At 38.2% G+C, this 22,220-nt stretch overlaps 1 protein-coding gene across 1 annotated transcript; it reads right to left on the reverse strand.

Annotated features, from left to right (window-relative positions):
- Nucleotides 1-3,358: 3,358 nt before the first annotated feature.
- Nucleotides 3,359-20,616, reverse strand: dio2 (deiodinase, iodothyronine, type 2). The gene is given in 2 exon segments (NM_001197232.4): nt 3,359-8,571; nt 19,843-20,616. Coding segments are annotated over 2 exon segments (771 nt in total). The 5' UTR covers nt 20,065-20,616; the 3' UTR covers nt 3,359-8,022.
- Nucleotides 20,617-22,220: the final 1,604 nt, after the last annotated feature.

The following is a 22,220-nucleotide window of genomic DNA, read 5'->3' on the forward strand; positions in this document are numbered from 1 at the left end:
ATGTGTTTGAATATACGCTGACGCAATGTGCAGACACAACAGGGAGCAGATTCTAGCAGAGGGGCTGTTTTTTGAAATGCACTTCTGTGATTAAAACAATCAGTATGTTCAGCCCAAGCCCTATTTATTGAATGTATGCTAAAGAGGGGATATTTTGAGCCTTTCAAGGAGAACAAAGGCTTAACAATAAAGTATGCTTAGAAATGCTGCACATTATGTTTTGGGATTCTGTGTCATCTTAAGGTGACCACAAATTATGCAATATGTTTGTAGATTTTTCTCAAGTTTGATTACACAAATTAGTGATAAGATTCATCTAGTTTTTTGAGAGATTGAGAGATGAAATATAAAAACAACAAAAATCATTGTATTACTGTATGCCACCAAGGCCTTTGAATGGCCATATTTGTGGAAAACATTAAGCAAATTTGGCATAATCCCCACTTTTATCTCCTAAAGTTCCTCTATCTCTCTCCAGTAGCTCAAATCTGTGTTAATAATGTTTTTCCCAAACCCTTTACCTTCTCTCGCGGTACCAGGCAGGGCTTCCTCCTTTCTCCTCTCCTATTTGCCCTTGCAATAGAACACTATGCCTTATTAATTCACCAATTCCCTCAATGTGCATAGGCTTAAATATGGACGACTTGAGGAAAAAAATAGCACTCTATGTGAATGACATCCTCCTATTCCTTGCACATATTGATAACTCCCCCATCCAAGCTTTGGGTCTGGCAGACAGTCTTGGTGCATTTAGTGGACTTAAAATAAATAAAACCAAGTAAACCCTTGAGACTCCCCGAGTAAGGAATGATATTCATGGTCTTAAGTGGGTAACCAAATTCAGGTACATTGGTATCGATGTGTCAAAAAAACCCTAATGATTAGATTGTAGATCAGTGGTTCTCAACCTTCCTAATGCTGCCACCCTTTAATACAGTTCCTCGTGTTTTGGTGACGCCCAACCATAAAATTATTTCTAAGACCATCGGAAATATGTATTTTCCAATGGTCTTAGGTGACCCCTGTGAAAGGGTCGTTCGACCCCCAAAGGGGTCCCGACCCACAGGTTGAGACCACTGTTGTAGATAATGTTGAACCAATAATACACAATTTCAAGAACATCAGTGGGCTCTGGGAAGGTCTTCCTCTGACTATATGGGGCAGAGTGAATCTATTAAAAATGGTGTACTATTTCTTTACGTTCTGCATCAGGCCCCTATATGGCTGCCCCTGCAATTATTTAAACGTGTTGACTCAATTCTCTTTTCCTTTGTTTGGGCCCATAAATCCCCTAGAGTTAACAGTCACATATTATAGCCCCACAAGACATGGGGGGCACTAGCCTTACCTCATCTCCGATTCTACTACTATGCCACATCACTGAAGCTTATACATAGCTGGTTTAGCCAGGACATGGACAACCCCCTTACAACTCTGCAGACCTCATGTGCCGGGTATATGGAAGCTTTATGAAATGCCACCTGTAGAAAGGCAAGAGACACTCCTGAGTTCCCCTTGGTTATTAAAGTTCCACAAAAAATATGGTCAATTGCCAAGTGTCTGACTTCAAAGTCAGCCCCCCTACCATCGCCTCACTCTCCACTATGGAGAAACTCAAACTTTAGATACCTGCTGCACCTCCCAGACTTTCACTACTAGCCTAAGCTTGGGGTCTGCCACTTACAAGTTCCCAACTCTCGACCAATTGAAAGTGAATTAAATCCAGACATCTGTTGTGTTCTATAGATACCTTCAACTGTGCCACGCAGCTGTATCACAATTTGGCACTTGGATAATCACCACAACGCTACCCTATGAACAAAGGCAATGGGACCCAAATCCTAAAAAACCTGGTATCTGATCTATATAAGACACTTATAACAGCTCTTGGGGCCCCATTTGAATCAGCAAGGAGATATTCCACAATTAGATGATGATAAATGGGCAGATATAACAAATGATTTGTATAGTTTCCTGATCTATAACAAAGATAGGATGATTCAGTTAATAGAACATACATTACTCCTATGAGGCTAAAGGTGATGGGGAAAACCAAAATGCTTCCTGTCCTAAATGCCAAATATTGGATGTAGGATTCTTTCATGGTTCTGTCCTATAATACTTGGTTACTGGGTGAGTGTGACTAAGTACTTAATTGATCAAATTCTCTTACCAGGGATTTTGTCTCCAGAGGTGTGCATACTAGGCTTACTTGATGACTTGGTGCCTTCGAATAAAACCTAAACCCTCCAGAGGTCACCATATTTTTATGCTAAAAAGGTGGTAGCAATGGGTGCAATTAGTCAACACCAGACTCCTACTCATGAAACTAATGTATCTTGCTAGGAGTTGCCCCAATAAATTTGATAAATATGGGAACCCTGGCTAGAGGCTCTGCCTGAGGCAAACCCTTTGATATAGTCGCAATGCTCACGGACTATTTGACCTCCTAACAGCCGTAATACCCTGATTGTGAATGTCTATATTATGCTTGATTGGAACTTACCTACCTGTTATATTGATGCAGATATTGCTAACTCTCCATCACTGTCATGTACTACCTCTTCTCTATGGTCATAGCACTATATACTTCACTGTATTGTTGTTATAAAAAAAAAAAACCTTTAAAAAAAAAAAATTCATTGCATTCCTACTTCAAAACAAAAAATACAAATATTCCTAAAACCTGATACAATGAGTAATTCAGCATGCTCTCCACTGACAGGTAACTGCAAATTCACAATTTTTATCTCCAGGTTTTATAGTAAATACATAATATATCCTTGTTTTTTTGTAACCTTCAGTGCATAATAGTATTTTTTTTGATTGATCTGAAGCATAGCATCCTCAAAATGCAACTGTCTGGGTACATTTAGTTTGTACACCCCATGCATTTTTATTTTGCAAAGTCTTTCTGTCTAAAAGCGGATCTGATAATGTTCTAACAGTAACATGAAAAAATGAAAACACTCCCTCCACCAGCACTCGGCAACCCACACCGGGACGGAGCCCCCGGTGCGGGCAGCCATGTTGGGGCACGCACATGTGGATAGTGAGTACCGCAACTCGCTCCTATGTCAGGTACATGCACATAGTAAGTGAGCGGGGAAGATTACTTATTGTGTGCATGCGTACCTACCAACATGGCCGCCCGCAGTGGGAGTTCCCTCACGGTGTGAGTAGCCCAGCACTGGCGAGGGAAGTTTAAAAAAAAAAAAACTATTGTTTGCCCCAACCGGAATGTGGGCTCTATTAGTCTGCACCTCTGGTGGGGGAAACAATATAGGAGCAGTAGGTGTCCTTTAATACTGAACTACTTATAAATATACTTGAAATATAACAAGAAATGATGCCAAGAAACAAGAACAAGTAAAGTTTATTTTATGAGTTTCTATTAAAATACAATAAGACCATTTGCTGATACACATAAAAGCACCATTTGGTGTTTGGTCAGGATTTTGTTTAATGTATTGACAAAGTTGTGTGAAATATGAGTGAAGTAGAGAGATCCTTCTGTGGTGAGCCGTGATTCTCAAGCATGAAGTGCTGAGCAGCTGTTGACTCTGACGTAACTTCTTCCAGGTACCAACAGAGAATGAGTCTCTTTCAATGGAGCCCTTCATTTCTACGTCAGAAGCTCCACCATCAGCAAACCAACATGCTTAACCTCTCTAGCTCAACCTTTGAATCATGCCTTCAGTAACTGAAACTCTGCTTATATCATTGCAGTAATCAGATGTGTAAAGTTCAGTTATCGATTACTGCCTTATCTCATAAAGCTCACTTTTTGAAGTTGTCCCCCTGAAGTTTGCATCTTTTGCATCCATGTAAATCTTCCCACCACTCTCATGCTCTGGGCTAATCCTCTGAAGTCAGTTTTCTTAGCTATGGTACTCTGAGGTTTTCTAGATATACTTAACTGAGCAAATATCATTTCAGTCCTTTAGCTACATTTTACCAAATGTTTCAAGCAATTTAGGGCAAAAGCCATATACACCTGAATGGCAGAGTGGAACGGTTTAGAGGCCTGCCTTCCTGCTAAATAAATGTTACAGGGCAAAAGAGGTAGCGGATCCAGAAGACAAAATCTGTGGTGTTAATCGGCAGCCATGTTGCTGACTGTGCACAGAAGTAGTGGCCATCTTGTGACTGTTTGAGTTTGCTTGTGGTGCTTAAGAAAAAGTACTTGTACTATGCTTCAATAAAAAATATAAACAAAAAATGTCCTATATTTAATTTCAGAGACACTTGTAAAACATGGAGATATAAAATAAAGCATATGTCAATAACATAAAAAGCTGGACATAAAAAAATATGCCATTTATCATGATGTGAACTGGCAAGCATACCATGAGGTCAGGCAATATAAGGAAAAATTCTGCACTTTGTGGTACAGTAGGTATTTATATGTAGCCTTATCATTGCCAGAGAGGTACCAAATATAGTTACTAAATCACTATAAAACTGGGTTTTTTTCAGTAAAGAGGCACAGCGGTGATTTACCAGTTTTTTGTGATAATGAAGTTTTGAGCCTATTAGCTAATGTTATACAAAATGATGTAAATAAGGACTAGTCATATACATATGCTACAGTACAATATGACATCTATACAGTACACATTGTAAGTTATACAACCCAATAGAAGGCTGGATGAGCCTAGTCACAGTAAAAAGTCTGCACACTTTAACCCTTATTTGTTTTATGGCCCTTACAGGACCAGGCATTGGTGGATGGGGCTTTGAAGTGTGTTCTTATCTATTCTCCAAAAAACTAAAAATCATAAAAATACAAAGTTACATGCAGCTAAGCGTGCTTGCTATGCATCTAGCAAACAGGACTGGTTAATGCAGGCTCAGTTTCTTTGATCTACCCAACGTAATGACCATTCATTATAAATAGGGCAATGTAAAAAGTTGTTATAAAAATATGCACAATGCAAAGAATTTTCTTTTGCACATATTGAATATATGTTTCTTAACCCATCCACCAGTGGGAAAAAGACTGTTTAGACTCCAATGTAAATTTTTCACCAGTGCAAATATAAATTTCTTGCTACAACAAGTTATTTTTGCAGAAAAAATACACCACCTGGAATATATATATATATATATATATAAAATACAATATCTGGTCTTTAAAAAAGGCACAATATGAATTAGAATAACTGTCTAATGAAGAATATTATATTGTGAAATGCACTTTTGTTCTTATGAATGCATTTTGCCTTTTTACAACTACTACCAAAAGGTAGAATTTGGATTCGTATTTTCCTGCAATTTCGCAGCAATTAGATTTTAATATCATTTATTACAATTTTCCTGACATTCTAGGAATGTTTTTAAATTTCAAAAGAACCATTAAAATATTATTGATTTTGCTAATTTATGAATGCATTTCTTCACTTCCCACTCTTGCTTTTTTGGCATAAAGTGTTCACCAGGTTAAAAGAGTCAGATTTTATTGTTTAATATTGGCAGAAATTTTGCAGTGTTGTGCAGAATTCTATCAGGGATCTCATTTTTAAAATTGGTAAAAAAGGAATGGGCGCAGCATTTGTTTTTAAACCCAATGCAAATCTATGGAGCAACTTTACAGGGCGATAAAATATGTTCCGCTTTATATGTTGCTAAATAAGCTGAAAATTCTTTTTTTCCCAGCAGCACTTAGCGTAAACCTGCTCCTTTGCCTTGCTAGAGGCATGGTCAAACTCATACAGCGAATTTGATAATTATTTTGGCAGAAGTCTATATACAGAGTGCTTGCTATTATTGTGTTACTTTAGTAATCCCTGTACAATGTTAGTTTGGGCTTCAATCAAAGGCACTACCTAAATGTTCTTTATTGAATATCCAGGAATTTCAGTTTGTTTGAATGGCCTATCATACGTAATTTAAATGGAAAAATAAATTGAAAGTATGCTCAGTACCTAACATAAAGTTCTACTTGAACATTGTCCAGTCAGCCAATAGAACCTTATACAAATTGCAGTCACTTATAATACTCTGGGGGCATATATCTAAAGGCATTTTAGATAATTTACACCAAAAAAAATAAAAGTTTGTTGTAAAATAAATGGCACACTTATTACTTGGAATAACCCTGGAAATAATTCTTTACAAAGGGGCAATATGTTTACTTTTGCAGGACTAACACAATGGATTTTGCCATTATTTTACACCAGTCTAGACCATTAAAGACATTCAGGAGAAAAAGATTTCCTGGTGTAATAAATAATTGAATGCTGTAAAAAGTTTAATCTCTTTTTAGGCCATAATTTTACACTCAGCTATACTTTCACATAAAACCTTTACACAACTTTATAATCTACACTGCATACTATGACCTTAAGGATGGGATAATGGTGGTATTTTATTTGTATTTATTTACACACCTTTATAAATATGCCCCTAAGTGAGCAATGTTTCCTAAACAGGTGTGTTTTGTAACAGTATTAAGATGGAAATGCAATGTGATCAGTCTGGAAAGTTAGTCTGATTTATTGGCTTAAACTTGTAGGTAAAACACCAATTTTCATTAAACATATACACTAAGGCACGTAGGGGACACATTATCTCTGTCTGTAATTGCTGGTAATTTAATACATTTTGCCTTGCACTGCATCAGCAGTATTAATGAATTAGTTCATACTGTTGCTGAATATATATATATTCATATTCATGTATCATAATCTAGAAGTTACAATATTTATATATATATATATATTGTAACTTCTAGATTATGATACAGTTACTTATTTGTAGTGTGCTTAGACATACAATGCAAATGTATTAAGACCTTTGAGCAATTCTCTAATTTTAGAAGTCCTACCATAAAAGTTTTTTCAGTTTTTTTATTCAAATCACTAAAAGTTTAAGTAAGTTTTATAATGTGACATTTTATTTTCAAATTTTTTTTTTAAAATATTATTTTCCCCACACTATAATATTCTGTAAAGGCACCACATGAAGCAATAACTTCTTTAAGTAATTTGATGTATGTACTAGACTCAGACTTGCCTCCATATGTAATAAAAGGCACTAAATATGCCCAGTAGCAGTAACCCATAGCTACCAAAAAGATGTTTGCTTCTAAACAGGTGATCAGTCAATTCTACCCACTGATCGGTTGCTCTTGGTTACTTCTTCTTGGCAAACTTAGTGCCTTTTATTATATAACCCCCTTAGCCTTTAGTTATTCACATTTCAAGACTGTTGAATTTCTGCTATCCAGCTTAACGTATCCGATATGAGCCTGAAGCATGCTCATAATTATTACGTTCAGTGCACAAGGAGGCTATATATGGCTGTGTTTGTGTTTCTATGGTTGTAACATTATAATACCTGGAAAAATACTGAATTTCCATCCTTTTCCCAAATATAAAGGAAACCTGCAAAATCTTTCATTGCAGCTGTTCTCCTTTTGAGGTAACTGTTTACTTTCTAAATCTTGAGCACTGTATGTATTGTAGAATTATGGTAACAATAAATTATGTAAAAAAAAGTAACATGAGCAACAACAGAAAAGCAAAAAATTAGCAATAAATATTTAGGATTTTTTTCTAGGTCTGCAACAATTTTTCTCCCACAGACACAGACCAAGTGACTCCTTGGATTATTGAATATCTGTCAGATAAAATGTAAGCACTAGTTTTTCTGTATGATCTTCTAGTGCTTTTCCCTTCTTGCTGATTTTCAGATCTTCTTTTATAAACACTTTTCATTTTCTATTATCCACATATTATTTGTTCTTTGTTTATTTAGATGGTTGTTTCAATTCCAATGGATTCTGAACTTGGAAATTATATTTTTCAGGAGAACAGCTTGGGTTCTGATATTAGGAAGGAATGTATTTCACACTTCTGGATTTTGGAGTCCTGCAGTAAACTTTGTGTGATTTTTAGTCTTTCCCGTTCTTTTGTGAATATTTTTATTTTAGTTTAATCAGAAGTTCTATAACTGTCCAAAGTATATACACAAATACTGGCAGAAGTTTCTACCAAACTGGTGGAGCTGTATCTACGTTCATCTCTTCCCAAAGCTAAGTTCCAGCCACCGGCGGATTTCCTGGATGTTATAAAAGAAAGGTCCTTTACCTCCCAGATATACAATCTTTTGCTTCTGTACAATACATACTCTCTCAAAAGAGACACCATATGCAACATTGGCATTATTGTCCATGCAGTCAGCAACGACCTGGCATTGTGGAGGGATAGAGAAATGTTCTAAAAGCTTGCTGGCAGCTGCACAACGTTCTTCTTGGTTTCTGTGCTTCTTTACTTCATAGGATGTTGTACCAGGGGCAGCCCAGCCATCTGAGGGATGTGCCTCGTCAATGTACACCAACACAAAGTCGGCAACACTAGAGAACTCTTCCACCAGTTTACTGAAGGCTGGCAGCTGGCTTATGAATGGAGGTCAGGTAGCTGATCCAAAATTGACAACAAGTGGGCGCTCAGAGCTTGCAAAGTCTAAAAGGTGGCATTTTCCTACAAGTTTTCTTTGTACACTTTTACAAATTTTGTTTGACACTTGAATAACATTGGAATTTGGAGCATCTTGTCCCAGCTTAACCTAATCAAGAAAAAAAAGACGAAATATAAGTTATTTTTATACATTTTGTTTAATAAAATTTGAATATTGGATTGATTATCTGCCATATAACACAACATTTACAGGACTAGCTAGTTAGACTGCAAACTCTAAGGGCCAGGGGCCACCTAACTCTTTGCATGTTCCACTTAATCTTTATTACTGTGTGTACCATGTCATTGTTTGTTCCATAGTGCATGTCTGCCACCCATAAACATTGTTTAGATGCAAAATATGAAACGGATGCACATGCCAGTGTATCATCCTGTATAAAAAAATACACAAGGGATGTGGGAGCTGAAGGTAAAGGATAGCCCTACAAATAAATAATTTTTGATTAATTTGTCTGAGTTTACATTATTTGCTTCTACTACCTTGGTAATAATTGGTTGAAGGATAAGTAGTAGATAAGTGGTACATTCGAACCTTATATATTCAAAAATGTTAGCACCTTCTGTATAGAAGATCCTTTTAAACCTGACATTCCTTGTAACATCAAGAGATTGGATGGTAATGATTATGCATAAAAGGGGGGCTACAGCCCAGAAATAAACTGTATCCACTAGTTTATTTCATGACTTGAACATCTCTAATGTAGAACATAGTTCCTCTGTTTCATTTCACATTTATAACTGTCCCAAGTCTTTTTAATGGTACTTGAACATGCACAAATAGAGAAAGTATATAATACAGAGAAACTGCAAGTCTGTTTAAATAAGTGGGCTGGGCATATGCTCTGTGATACAAGACAAAGCAACAAGCACATTTTTATTTCTGGCTTTAGGTATCATTTGGCAATGACACCTATGCAGAGGTATAGCAACATTTCTGTAATTGACACGCAGCTTAAATGATTTTTAAAAACATCTAAATTTATGTTACTAATTACTGCATTATCTATCTCTATAATCCATAATCTGAGGATTTGGTCAAATCTTTTATACATGGAAATTAGATGACCCAGTTTCAAATCTTAAAGGAGAAGGAAAGGCATTTGGCATTTTTTTGCCAACAGAACAGTCACAGAATGCTTTACCATACCTGAGTAAACAGTAAACATTGAGGTTCCCCCTGTTTGTTTAAGATAGCAGCTGCCATTTTAGCTTGGTCTCGGTAACTTCCATGCTGCAGCTCTGGCTACTGGTAGCTCAGATTACAGCAGGAAGGGAAGAGGGAGAGAGAAGCAAAGTGTGCAGACTCGTGCCATGCTCTGAAGGATTTTTCTGAGAGCAGGAAGTCTGACACAGAAGGTCATGTATACAGAATAAAAGGAAGGTTTTTCTTTTCACTGAGGACTCAGAGGAGCAGTTTTGTAAATGTTTATGGCTGTATTTACATAGGCCTTTCTGATCACGCTTGCTTTAACTTAGCTTACTCTAGTTTTTATCTTTCCGTCTCCTATAATTTGCTTTTAAATTAAGTTGAGATTAAAACTCAGTTGTCTTAATAGTAGATCCAGTAAGCAAAACTTTAATATCTGTCTTTCAGTGGTTTTTAATTTACATGCCAAGAGGAATTCAGATTAGATTTGGCCAAAATATCAGTCTTGCAGAGAACATGTTTGGTCAACTCCTGGATTCAGTGTATCCCTATAAAAACATAAATTAGTCTCTACTCTTCTAGATTTTGAAATATTGGTGATGAGATTTGCTTCCATTCAGCTACAAGAGCATTAGTGAGGCCACTGATGCTGGGAATCAGGCATGCCTTAGATTCAACATTACAGTTAATCCCACAGGGGTTTAATTGGTCTGAAATCAGAGCTTTTTGCTGGCAAGCCAAGTTCTTTCACTCCTATCTCAGCAAGCCCAACCTTGCTTTGTGCAAGGGCATTATTGTGCTAAATAATTTTAATTGTACACAGGAGCCTTAATCATGGTCCCTAGTCCAAACTGTGTAAACCCTAAACCACAAACCTACATAATTATTTCACCAAACCTTATCATTGGTACTATGCATTTAGTCACAAAGTGTCTTGTTTCTTCGGACTGCAAGGAGGTGAAATGTCATTGCCACTGACCACTGCACATTGTTATAGTAAGGTTGTTTTCCTCTGATCATCCATTAAAACATCAAGCTCTCTACTAATAGTCCTTGTGCTTCCATTGCTTCTGGAGACAGTATGGAAAAGTATTCAACTGAAGAGATTTAAGTCAGTCCCTAAGCTTAGGTAACAAACAGCAGTGGAGAGCATGTGTGTTGAATCGCCAAAAAGATGATACAGATCTACTGAAGACATCTTCAGAGGCACAGGCTGACGTTAACTTGGACTGGTACTGAAGCCCAAAACATAATGTGTAGAATTTTATCCTACACTGTTAAATTTTAGATCTCCTGGTAGAATGGGTAAATTAATATTTCTAAGCAATTATGTTTCTATATTTTTAATAATATCTTTTGTTTTAAACCTTAAATTGAGTAAATTTATCATTTTGAGTAAAACTGATAAAATGCATTGGGTTCTAACATGTGGATTGAGGCGCGTATGACAAGCAAACAAGGTTTCCAGTCTACCTGTCACACTACAGTTTAATATTTATTACTGAAACGAAGCCAAAAATATCAGCTAGTAAATTCACATCATTAGTGAGAGCGACAGGCCCCTTAAATCTACCTCAGCACCTGGTTTAGTAAGGCAGGTTCCTACACCATTCCAAGGTCAGATATTTGAGAACATAAATCTGCCACCTCCCTTCTTGTACATCACAGGAGCTCAGGCAAGAATGGAACTACAGCAACTGCCTTAATGTTACCTGGGTGTAGAGCTACTCAAATATTGTTACACTTCTTTTCTCTCAGATATTTCAGATGTTTGTTTGTTTTTTTAAAGACAAATAAAGAAATGTGTTCAAGAGTAGAGTGTACTTCTTATCCTACGGATATGCTACACTTGTAAATTTACAGCAATGACAAAACTCGACTATTCTAAATAACTGCCAATATGGTCACAGATACAACATTAACATTTACATCTCTTCTTAACTTTGACGTCACAAAAATTAAAGGTCTACTAGCAATCACAACTAAGTTCTGCGGCTTATAAAGCCTCACATTTCTATAGATTTCCCCTTATTAAGCCTTTGTGAGGAAGGAAATGTGCATATAGAGGTATGAGATCCCTTATCTGGAAACCCGTTATCCAGAAAGCTCTGAATTACGGAAAGCCCATCTCCCATAGACTCCATTTTAATCAAATAACTCAGAATTTTAAAACTTATTTCCTTTTTGTCTGTAGTAATAAAACAGTACCCTTTAACTGATGTCAACTAAGATATAAATAATCCTTATTGGGTGCAAAGCAATCCTATTGGGTTTAATGAATGTTTTATTAATTTTTTAGTAGACTTAAGGTATGGAGATCCAAGTTAAGGAAAGACCCCTTATCTGGAATACCCTTGGTCCCGAGCATTCTGGATAACGGGTCCTATACCTGTACTAGTGTGAATGCATGAGAATAATATCTGAGTTTGGAAAGATGGTTTAATAGAGAATATGTAGATACTGCATTTGTAGGGTGCTTGGGTAGTATTGGTATTAATAGTGTCTCTGTATTGTGAGTGTTTGTGTGCGGATCTGTGATTGTAGATACCTAATTGTCCTAGTCTAATAGCCTGAAGACATAGATACATGCCAGAAGAGGTGTATTACAATCTCCAAGTGTTTTGCTTTTCCCCACAGTGATCATAGCAGTGCAATCCCTCAATTATTAGTAGATCAGTGTCGAAGTAAATGTGAGGAGTAAAGCGATACCCTGGACTGTGCAAATGAGATGGCTAAGGGACAATATAACTATACAAAAGGAATGTTGCTGGATAGAAAACAGTATAAAGCACCTACAAGCCTCTTCTGCCTACAGACTCGTGGAATGGTTGTCTACTGAACATGTTATTTCTTTAAAAAAAAATAAAAATACAGTGTGCACTAGGTATCAAATAGGACTACATCATTTATAATCACATTTTATAGCTTTAGATTGAGTAATGGAATAACAGTACTCAGAAATGTATTGTGTTTCCATCCCTGATTGATCTAGACTACAATATGCCTTGAGCTACTGTGCCTCCTGCAATGAATTATGTCTTCACAAAAGGATAGGTTAAGTTCACCTCCATAATGTTTCTGCCTCAGGATAATGTATGTTCCTTAAGTACATTTTACATGACCAGAGAGCAACTTGAAAGTGATAAATAAGAATTATGCACGTCTACTATGCTTAAAGTGATACTGACAATAAAAAAAGTCTTTTAAAAATATTAATGTATATAAAAAGATCCCTATAAGTCATGCTAATTGTTTTTTGCTGCTATGGCTGGTTTTGTAAGTAATTGTTACATGAAGTTCCTAAACCTGACCAAAACTGACTAAACCAGTTTCTGTCCTCTCTGTTCTGTTTTCTACTGCAGTTCAGTCATATGTGCAAGGAAAAAGGTTTAGAAATTTGCTTAAGGAATAATGTAAAAGCTAGGAAATGAAGTAGGCAGTGCTGAACATTTTGCTGGATATACAATAAACGATGGGAAGCGAAGAGCTGAGAAATGTACCCAATGCCTCTTGCCTTCTCATATGATATAAGCCAATGGATAGTTCTCCTCTGTGCATGTGCTGAACAGTACCACAAATTACAGTACATTACCATCCACAGAGCTTTAAAGCCTTTTTTGAATAGCTAGGTTTGTTTTAACCACAAATATAAGTCAAAAAAGATACCTAGGTGTGAAATCTTCATTTAATTTTTTGCAAATCTGCCTGTAAGCTCATTTTTTGTGTGCGTGTGCAAAACTGCCAGAATCCTAACAGCTCCCTGGACACCATCATCTGGGCGAGGGAATGAACTCCCAGTTCTGTCCAACATGACTCAATTATCAGCTGCTCAGTTCCTGACCCCGGAGTGTGGCCAAACCATTTCCATCTGACTCCCTCCTCTTGGCTTATTAGCATTCGTTCTGTTCTCACGCTCCAAACAGGGTTTGGAAAACTTTTGTGAGAAAAGCACTTAAAACTTTATGGCATCGTAAACACGAAAGCCATTGGCACTGGGTATTTTATGATAATTTTTTCCTTCTAATGTATTGCCTTCCTGTCTCCATTCTACAAGCTTAAACCCTGACTGCACCAAGCGTTGTACATAAAAGAAAGATGTTTTTTGCATACGAGAAGGGGTTAACGGATGTTTCGTTTTACATAAGAACAGTGGACACTATATTTAAACCAAAACTGTTGTATTTTCACTTTAAAAAACTATTGGACCTTGTGTGCCTATGAGAAGGGGAAGATAAAGCCAAGCTCTGCTCCCCTGTTCAGTCCAAGTTTCTCAGCTCTGTACAGTAACCACACTAATTCATCCTGGAAAATGGCATTTTAGATCATGAAGAGAGAGAAACGCCCCTGTACTGCATAGTCCAACACATGTAAGTTCCTGTAACGTTTTCATCTAAAAATGTCTATATATTGCACACAATGTTGCCAGTACAATGAACAGCTGGAAACAGAGGACAAGAAAAAGAAATCCCTATCCACAGCACACACCCTTGGATTCATTTTTTTGCATTCATATATGAATTCAATTTAAGGATTGACATTCTCTTTTTTTGGGGGGGTGGATATTTTAATAATATGAATAAATGTTAGAAGAGAATAAGAGAATAATTGATATATTAATATATATATATTAAAGCAAACAAGCTGAAGCGATAATTAAAGCTACTAGGAGCCAATAACTATGATTTCCAAAAATGAACCACATATGCATATTTAAGCACACTTACCTGGTAGTAAAGATATGAACTACACAGCACTGATACCTGTAGAAAGCTAGCCATAGCTTAAACACCCTTTGGTAGATCACTCACACAGCTAAACTCTACTGGGTCTAACCTAGATTGCAAACTGTCCATGAACCATACTATTATATACATATAATTTAGCTATGGTCCTATCCGGACAAGTGGCATTTTCTCTCTAATTTATCTGTTTATTATTATTATTTTTAAGGGGTGAAATCTATGGTGGGGGGGATAAAATACACTTTCTTATTGAATCTGGATTGTTTTAGGTATACCCTATGACCATTACTGGGCATATTTTTTGCAATGTACACAGTGGTGAATCTTTTGAATAAGTAAGAAATGATTTACAAAGTTTCCATGCATTCTCAGGGAAATCAAGCCTGGTATATGAGAACAGGCCTAAAGTTATGAAGTATAATCCCTTTTTCAATAAGAACCTTTAGCAAGTCTGGCATTAAACTAACTTTACCCGTGTCTAATATAAATTATTTTATGTTATACACAGCTGTCAATACCTTGCTTTTGGAACTTGTCTTTATTCATCTTAGTTAGACTGCCTCTATTTCTTAACTCTTATAAGCAGATTTTGCCTAGGTTTCAGCATGGTCACATAAAAGTAGAATTGAACTTGAAAGTTGATTTTAGGGTTGCAACCTTTTATTTTTCCATATTACAGGTATCGGACCCCTTATATACCCTTGGAATACCCTTGGTCCCGAGCATTTTGGATAATGGGTCCTATGCCTGTACTGGCCTTTCGGTCGGGCTGTGACGTCATGGGGGGGGCTATGATGTAAGGGGTGGGGGAGTGGGCACACTGGGCAGGGAAATGGTGAATTCGACCAATAAATGGGCAGGAAAATGGGCAGACTGGGAAGGAAAGAGGTGGACCTGTGATTATAAAGGATGATGAGCAGCGGAGATGGTGGGGGAATTTATAGGGTATTAAATTTTCTCGGCAAGTACAAGTTCTAAAGTACCAATATTGAAGATTACAGCTGTAGTGATGAGCGAATCTGTCCCATTTCACTTTGTCGAAAAATTTGTAAACTTTAAAAAGATTTGCAAAATGACAAAAAAAATTTTGTCACACTGTGAATTTTTCCACAGCAAATTTTGTTTAGCGAAAAAATCCACCAAATGTGAAACTTGGAAATTCGCTGCAAATCCAGGCCTGCCAAATTATTTTGCCCAACACTACTGCTACATGCAAAAAGCATGTTTGTAGGACTTTTCTAAACAAAGGGTTTCTGAATTTGACAAATATTTGTACAACTGCTGTCATAACAAAGGTAATCTGGTAGCCAAGAAAACACCAGCAGCCACCAAAGTACAACCTGGATTCCCAAGCCTGCAACAACCAACAACAAGGATATGCAATCTGACTATTACAGTTTTCTAAAATGTGTCAAGGCAGCTTCCGGTAAGGGTTATTACATTCAGCTTTTCAACCAAAATAATTTAAATTACTCAGTTACTGTGAGTCATATTTTGAATTTACAGAAAATATATAAATAACATGTAGATAAATAAATTCCCTTCTACAAACTACGCTGACACGCCAAGAATTCACTCATTAAAATGTTATTAGTCTGAAGCAACAGTTGTTACTCTACTCAGCACCATATACAACCAATTTGGATTCCTTCTATTAAAAGCTTAAGGTCAGTCTGCCACCATCCCAGATACAAATTAATAAGATATTAACTATGATGGGCATCTGAAATGTGATCTTGCAATAACTATCAATATCAATATAATCTGTCATCTACAGTTGTTAGTCTCTATCTACCAATAACATGGATTGTATCTCCAGTACTTGGCTTGAAATTTACTAGCATACCACGTGCGTTTGATTAGCACCTCACTTCCTAAAAGAAAGCATCTGAAATGCCAGTTACCAGTAACCCAAGTGGCAGCCAGCACAGTATATCAAATCACATTTACCACTTTCTATAATTCTGTCTAGGAAGTCTTGCAATTTGTGGTCAGCAATATCTAATCTTTCCAAAAAGTTGAACAATCTGACTGCTTATTATATGTTTTTTGATACCTTAAAATTTATTTACATTAAGTTCTTTCAAAAAAACAGAGTTTGTCCTACGAAGTATTTCTAAAATGCGATTATAAGCCAAGATGCCACCAAAATTCTGATTTTCTTTCTCAACATCGGATGTATTGGCTACTGTACTAATTGGCCTTCCCCTCCATAGTTTTTACTTGCTCCTTCCTCTGCCGTAACACTTTACCAGTCTTTGACTGGCTTTTGCTATCTTTCAGTATGAAATAGAACTAATGATCCTGATATTCAAAGCAGTTCATAACTCTGCTCCACCAAACATCTCTGAACACATAGTACAAGTACTCATAATATACTTTTATATTACAGACCATTGATTTAAAAGATTAACACTGCAATGAAAATCACCTCTGTATTTTCATTTACCTTATTCAGTTAGCTGACCACACTGCATTCCCAATCTGTTCTGCATATATTATATAGAAGCAAATGGCCATATATGTTGGCTGAGTTTAAATCTGTGGGAGCAGTAAATAAGGTTAGGAGCTAACTGTAAATGTCTTGAAGAGAAGAATTAATCTCTGCAGCCTCAGAAACATCTCCTAAATTGCCCAGTGGATCAATATGGATATGTGGTTTCCATTAACTGTGCTCCACTGAGCCATCTAAGAACAATAAATTTAGTGTATATGTATAATGTTGTTATATAAACAAGTCTCTCAAGAGTTTCGTGATAGCTTCAAAGATATGTTTATAAAGAATATTCCCAGATCCCCAATATTTACCTGATCTGCTGCACATAAGCATACATTTTCCCCAGATACCTGTGTGTTTGGTGAAAAAAAGGTTAGAAGTTCCTGATGTATGAGATAAGCATGCCTTTGTACTCCTTCTTTATACCAGGGATCTCCAACCTTTTTTACTTGTGAGCCACACTCAGATGTAAAAAGTGTTGGTGAGTCACACAAGCATAAAAAAGTTCTTTTGAGATGCCAAATAAGGACTGTGATTGGCTATTTGGTAGCCCCATGTGGACTGCTAGCCTGCAGGGTGCTCTGCTTGGAGTAAAACTTTGTCTTTGTGTTTCCTAAACTTGCCTCCAAACCAGAAATGTAAAAATAAGCACCTACTTTGAGGCCACTGGGAGCAACATCAAAGGGAGTAATGAACAACATATTGCTCATGAGCCACTGGTTGGGGATCACTGCTTTATACTGATGGTGGTCTGCATATCCATCCTTCATAGCCCATCCACTGACAATGTTCATAACACACATACAGACATCATGCATGCCATGGATCAGCTGAAGCATCACTGTATTGTTTAAAAAGCTCTCCAAGACCTTGTACTTTTATTGTCTATCCAACATACAACAAAACCATACTGCAGAAAATATTATGTTATAAAGGAGATAATGTGCTCAACCCACAACTCTTAAAAATGGGAAAAGATTGGTCAACTTGAAGCTCAGTGAACTTTATAACTCAGCTGGTGCTCATATATCATCACAGAACTTGACAAATATTTTAACACTTAACAACAGGGGCATGTACCATCCAAACTCCCTAATATAGTTGATTACATTTACAAATGATAAATATATGAATATTAACTGTCGGAATTTTGTGTGCACTGAAATTTACACAAATTATAGCTGCCACTAGAGTGTGCTATTGAGGCACAATGCCTCTAATTCCAAGTTGCAGGTGAATAGGTTTTGTTTGTTTGCAAGTGTGTGTGGGAACTGGAGTCATGGACTTGAGGTGGCAGAGCCTGGCTTCTGCTGCTGCACAGATGTCTGGCTGTTGCCCATGAGGGCGTTGAACTAAGCTGCCAATCACACTGTCACTACAGTGCCACTCTGGCTCATATTCCCCTCCCTCCACCTCATCCACATGACAAAGGGACAGGTGGCAGAGACTCAAACAAAGGTTTGGACCGGTCACCAAGAAATAGCAGAAAAAACACAGCCGTTTAATCAGTCACATAAAATGGGCAAGGACTTTTTGAAATTGTGGCATGCATGGCAGAAGACAGAGTTGAGTTAGAGCTAGCTGCATATATAACTATGGCCTGGATGCTGTAAAAATTTATTCTAACCAAATCCTCTTTTAGTATAAAAATAATCAAGGTATAATAGCTCCCTTTATTTCAGCACAGGCACCAAACCCATATCTAGTCATGAGGGAGGTCTAAGCCATTTATTTTATGGGCTGGGGGGGGGGGGTGAAGAGCTATTTTTTGTTGCAGATCAAGTAAATATTCTGGCTGCAACACCCAGTGCCCAACAGTGTGCTCATTGGCACCCAGGCTCAAAAGAGTTGCTCAACATTAATGTGCATCAAAACAAAACAGGCAGATCTTGCTGTTATTTGTGCTGATGTGTGATTAGTGGCTGCCTCTCCTCCCCCTGACAAACATTAACCCAGCCAGTGGAGCTGCACAATCTGGCACATTTTACAAGCAGGAGTCTAAATGGGTTACAGCAGAGTTCCCCTTACAGCAGTAACAAGCCCAGCTCCCTGTCTGCTTCCTGTAATGTTTACAAACACCAGGAGCAAAATGGGCCGCCTGGAAATTTTCTATGGCAGGGCGGAAATATGAAATGTACAGGCAACTGAGAGACGTGTTTTATGTAGGAAGGTCTTACTGCTTCCTAGTTTATACACAAGTCCCATTAGTCCCTCATACTGAACAAAACCTTTTAGATTGTAAGCTCTAAGGAGCCGGGCCTTCTTTTCCTTCAGTATCAGTCAGTTTTTGTATACTTGCTGTATATACTACTGTATAGCACTGCTAAATATTTTATGAATCACCTTCATCTATCAGTATCTACAGCACTAACTAAAGGTGTTGTGTGCCTACAGAACAGATCAGCTTCCCAAGAGGTTGTGCAGCAGCTATCCTAATAATGAGCCCTGACCTATAGATATCTGCTGCACAACCCAGGATAAACTGAGATAAAAACAAAATGAAAGTAACAGCATTTCACTTACTATAGAACTATTCATCAGCACCTAATTCACTTACTATAGAACTATTCATAAGCACCTAATTCCCTTACTGTGGAGCTATTCATCAGTACTTAATGGGGGGGCACATTCCCACCACTGCCCTGGAGTAGCTGGGACTGCCCACCTGTTTGCCTGGCATTGTTCTGCAGCATGCTCCCGTTTTTGGGTACTACGATTTGAAATGGCTTTACATTTGTACGGAAGAATGAATGAGAACTACTGAGATTGCAGCAGAAAAGGATATATTGCCACTAATATTTTTCCCTGGAATAAAATGAAGCAGTTATGAATAAGTGTATAACCCCCTGGGGTGGAATTGAAGCTGAGATAGTTGTAAGATAGGCAGAGTTGGGCAGAAATGAGAGGAAGAAGCAGAAAAGTTCTGCCAGAAGGAGTATTGAGAGGCAGAAGGTGCAGGGGTTCCGGGCGTACCTGCTTGTAGGCATCCAATAGGAAGCTGTTCCACACACAGCGCAGCCCTTCTGGGGTGAGCATTCGGCGCCATTGACTCTGGCTGGATTTGGAGCGGCTGAGTTGTAGAAGCACGTGTTTTACTAGCACGACAGAGTCGTACAGAGCCAGGAACAGGCAGTTTGAGAAGAAACCTGGCAAGATCTGCAGGGTGATCAACAAGTCCACACTCAGCAGTCCCATAATGGTAGCGTGGGTCCCCCCTCCTCACTCTCAGCTTCCTATCTCTACCTGCGCCTCAGCCCCTCCTTACAGAACGGACAAAGGAAAAGCAGCAGAAAGTCAGTGCAAAGTGAGTGCCTCACAGTGAAGTAAAGGCAGTGCAGAATGCCATGGAAAGGATGAGACATGAAAAAAGCAGGTGTCTGTGCGACTAGTCCGGCTGGGAAGCCAGCCTGCCAGTGGGCCACTCAAAATATTAGCAGATTCCTTTATTTCTTGTCATTTCTAGAAAAAGAGAAAGTTTCCCAACAAGCCTGCAGTACCAGGTGTAGGAAAAGTTAGTATCACTCCCCCATCTCCTCCTCCTCCTCCTCTTCTCTCCCTCAGCAGCAGCAGCAGCAGCAGCCTGTCTCCCTGCGCCTGCCTATGTCTCCCAGCGCCTGCCTATGTCTCCCAGCTATCTCTTTATGTTCCCTGATTTTCCCTCCCTTCCTGGAACCCTTTTTATACAGTCCCGGGCTAATTGCTGCAATAAGAGAAATGAAAAAAGTCTAATCTCGCTTGTGATCTGCTCTTTGACGTCAGGGTAGGAGAGGGCATTGCTTTGGCTGGGGATGCTCTGAATAGGGAAAGAGTCGCTCAAAACTTGCAAGGCGGGACTTTGTTATTGAAGGAGAGGATAAAAAGCAAACCCCTCCTCCCCTTCATACATCTCCCAGCCTGTAACAACTCCCAGGCAGCTGGCAGGCTTCACCTGACGGGCGTAGAAATGGGCTGAGGGAGGGGGAATCCCACAACTGTATGGACAGGAGTGGGACTCCCATACACACATACAAGGAGCACCTCTGGGTGGCCACCATTTCACCACCTGGCAGCACAACAGACTAGTTACATTCAGCAGTTGTTCAGGTGCAGCTGGGACCCAAATTCTATAGGGGCACAGACACACACTATCTGCTGCCTACATATCTGAGCATGTACCCTGTGATACACTGCATGCCCCCAATACAGTGATAGTTATTATTACTAACATTTATGTATACACAGCTGACATATTCATGTATAAATGAATACTGTGTAAATATATTGTACATTATAAAATATAGCACTATAACACTGCAGTGCTGAGAACTTTGTGCACCTGTCATTTATAGACTAAGACATAACCATTCATTACTTCCTTGCATGGGTTAGTACTGCACCCCTCTCTCCATTTTTTTGCATAAATGAATGAAGTTATTTTTTGGCCAGTTCCACATCCTGAAAGATTTAATGTGGCAGATGTTCCTGTTTTTTAACTCTACTTTCTTCTCTGGGATGCACAGACGGCTGCTTTTTTTCACAAACTGCTTTTTGGCATTTTCTTTTAGATTAAGTTCTGAAAAGAGCAAACCGAGCCTGTGGTTAAAAAGGGCACAAAAATATTTCTCCTTGGAGACACACTGCAGTAGATTGGTAACTGAATGACCCGGTCTGCCCTCCAATGGAAACGATCATCTTGGCAAGGCAAGCTTTGTGGGATCCAGTACTACTCTGGTTGATTTATCTTCGTTCCAGTGACCATCCTTTAATTGGGTGATAATGATATCTTTGTCCATGTCTCCCCTGGAGGCAACAGAATAGAAGCTCAGCAAAATATGCTGCCCAAAACCATAGAGTTCAGGAGGTCAATACATTTACTGTAGTCTGTGGATGGAAATTTCCAGCATAGTCACTAGTCTGAGGTTGTGACTCACACCTTAACATTCATTCAAGACTTTGCAACTCCTATTACTCCTCTGGGACAGTTTGTGAATCCGGCAACACTTTAGTCTCAGTTTAAGATGTTGTAATATTTAATTACATTAGTTTATTGGTTGATCTCTTACATTGCTTTGTGCTTGATGGACACAGTGCTGGTTCTGCCACAAGATTAAAAAACACAAAGAGGCCAAACAGTTTTTGTTCATTACATCCTTATAGCTTTCTGTGATTTTAGCTCCAACTGGTGTTTCTTTTCACAACATGTGTTATTGGCAACAGTCCCACACACATAAAATAAGGGGATCTGTAAATCAGCCTAATCTTGTGACTTGCTTGGTTTTCACCCAAAATTCTTCATATAGGGGGGCTACACCCATTATAGGATGTGGTCCAAAGCCAGAAACCCAAAATGATGCTGTGAGGCATTTAGTTGC

This window comes from Xenopus tropicalis, chromosome 8 (assembly GCF_000004195.4).
Source record: "Xenopus tropicalis strain Nigerian chromosome 8, UCB_Xtro_10.0, whole genome shotgun sequence".
Lineage (NCBI taxonomy): Eukaryota > Metazoa > Chordata > Amphibia > Anura > Pipidae > Xenopus > Xenopus tropicalis.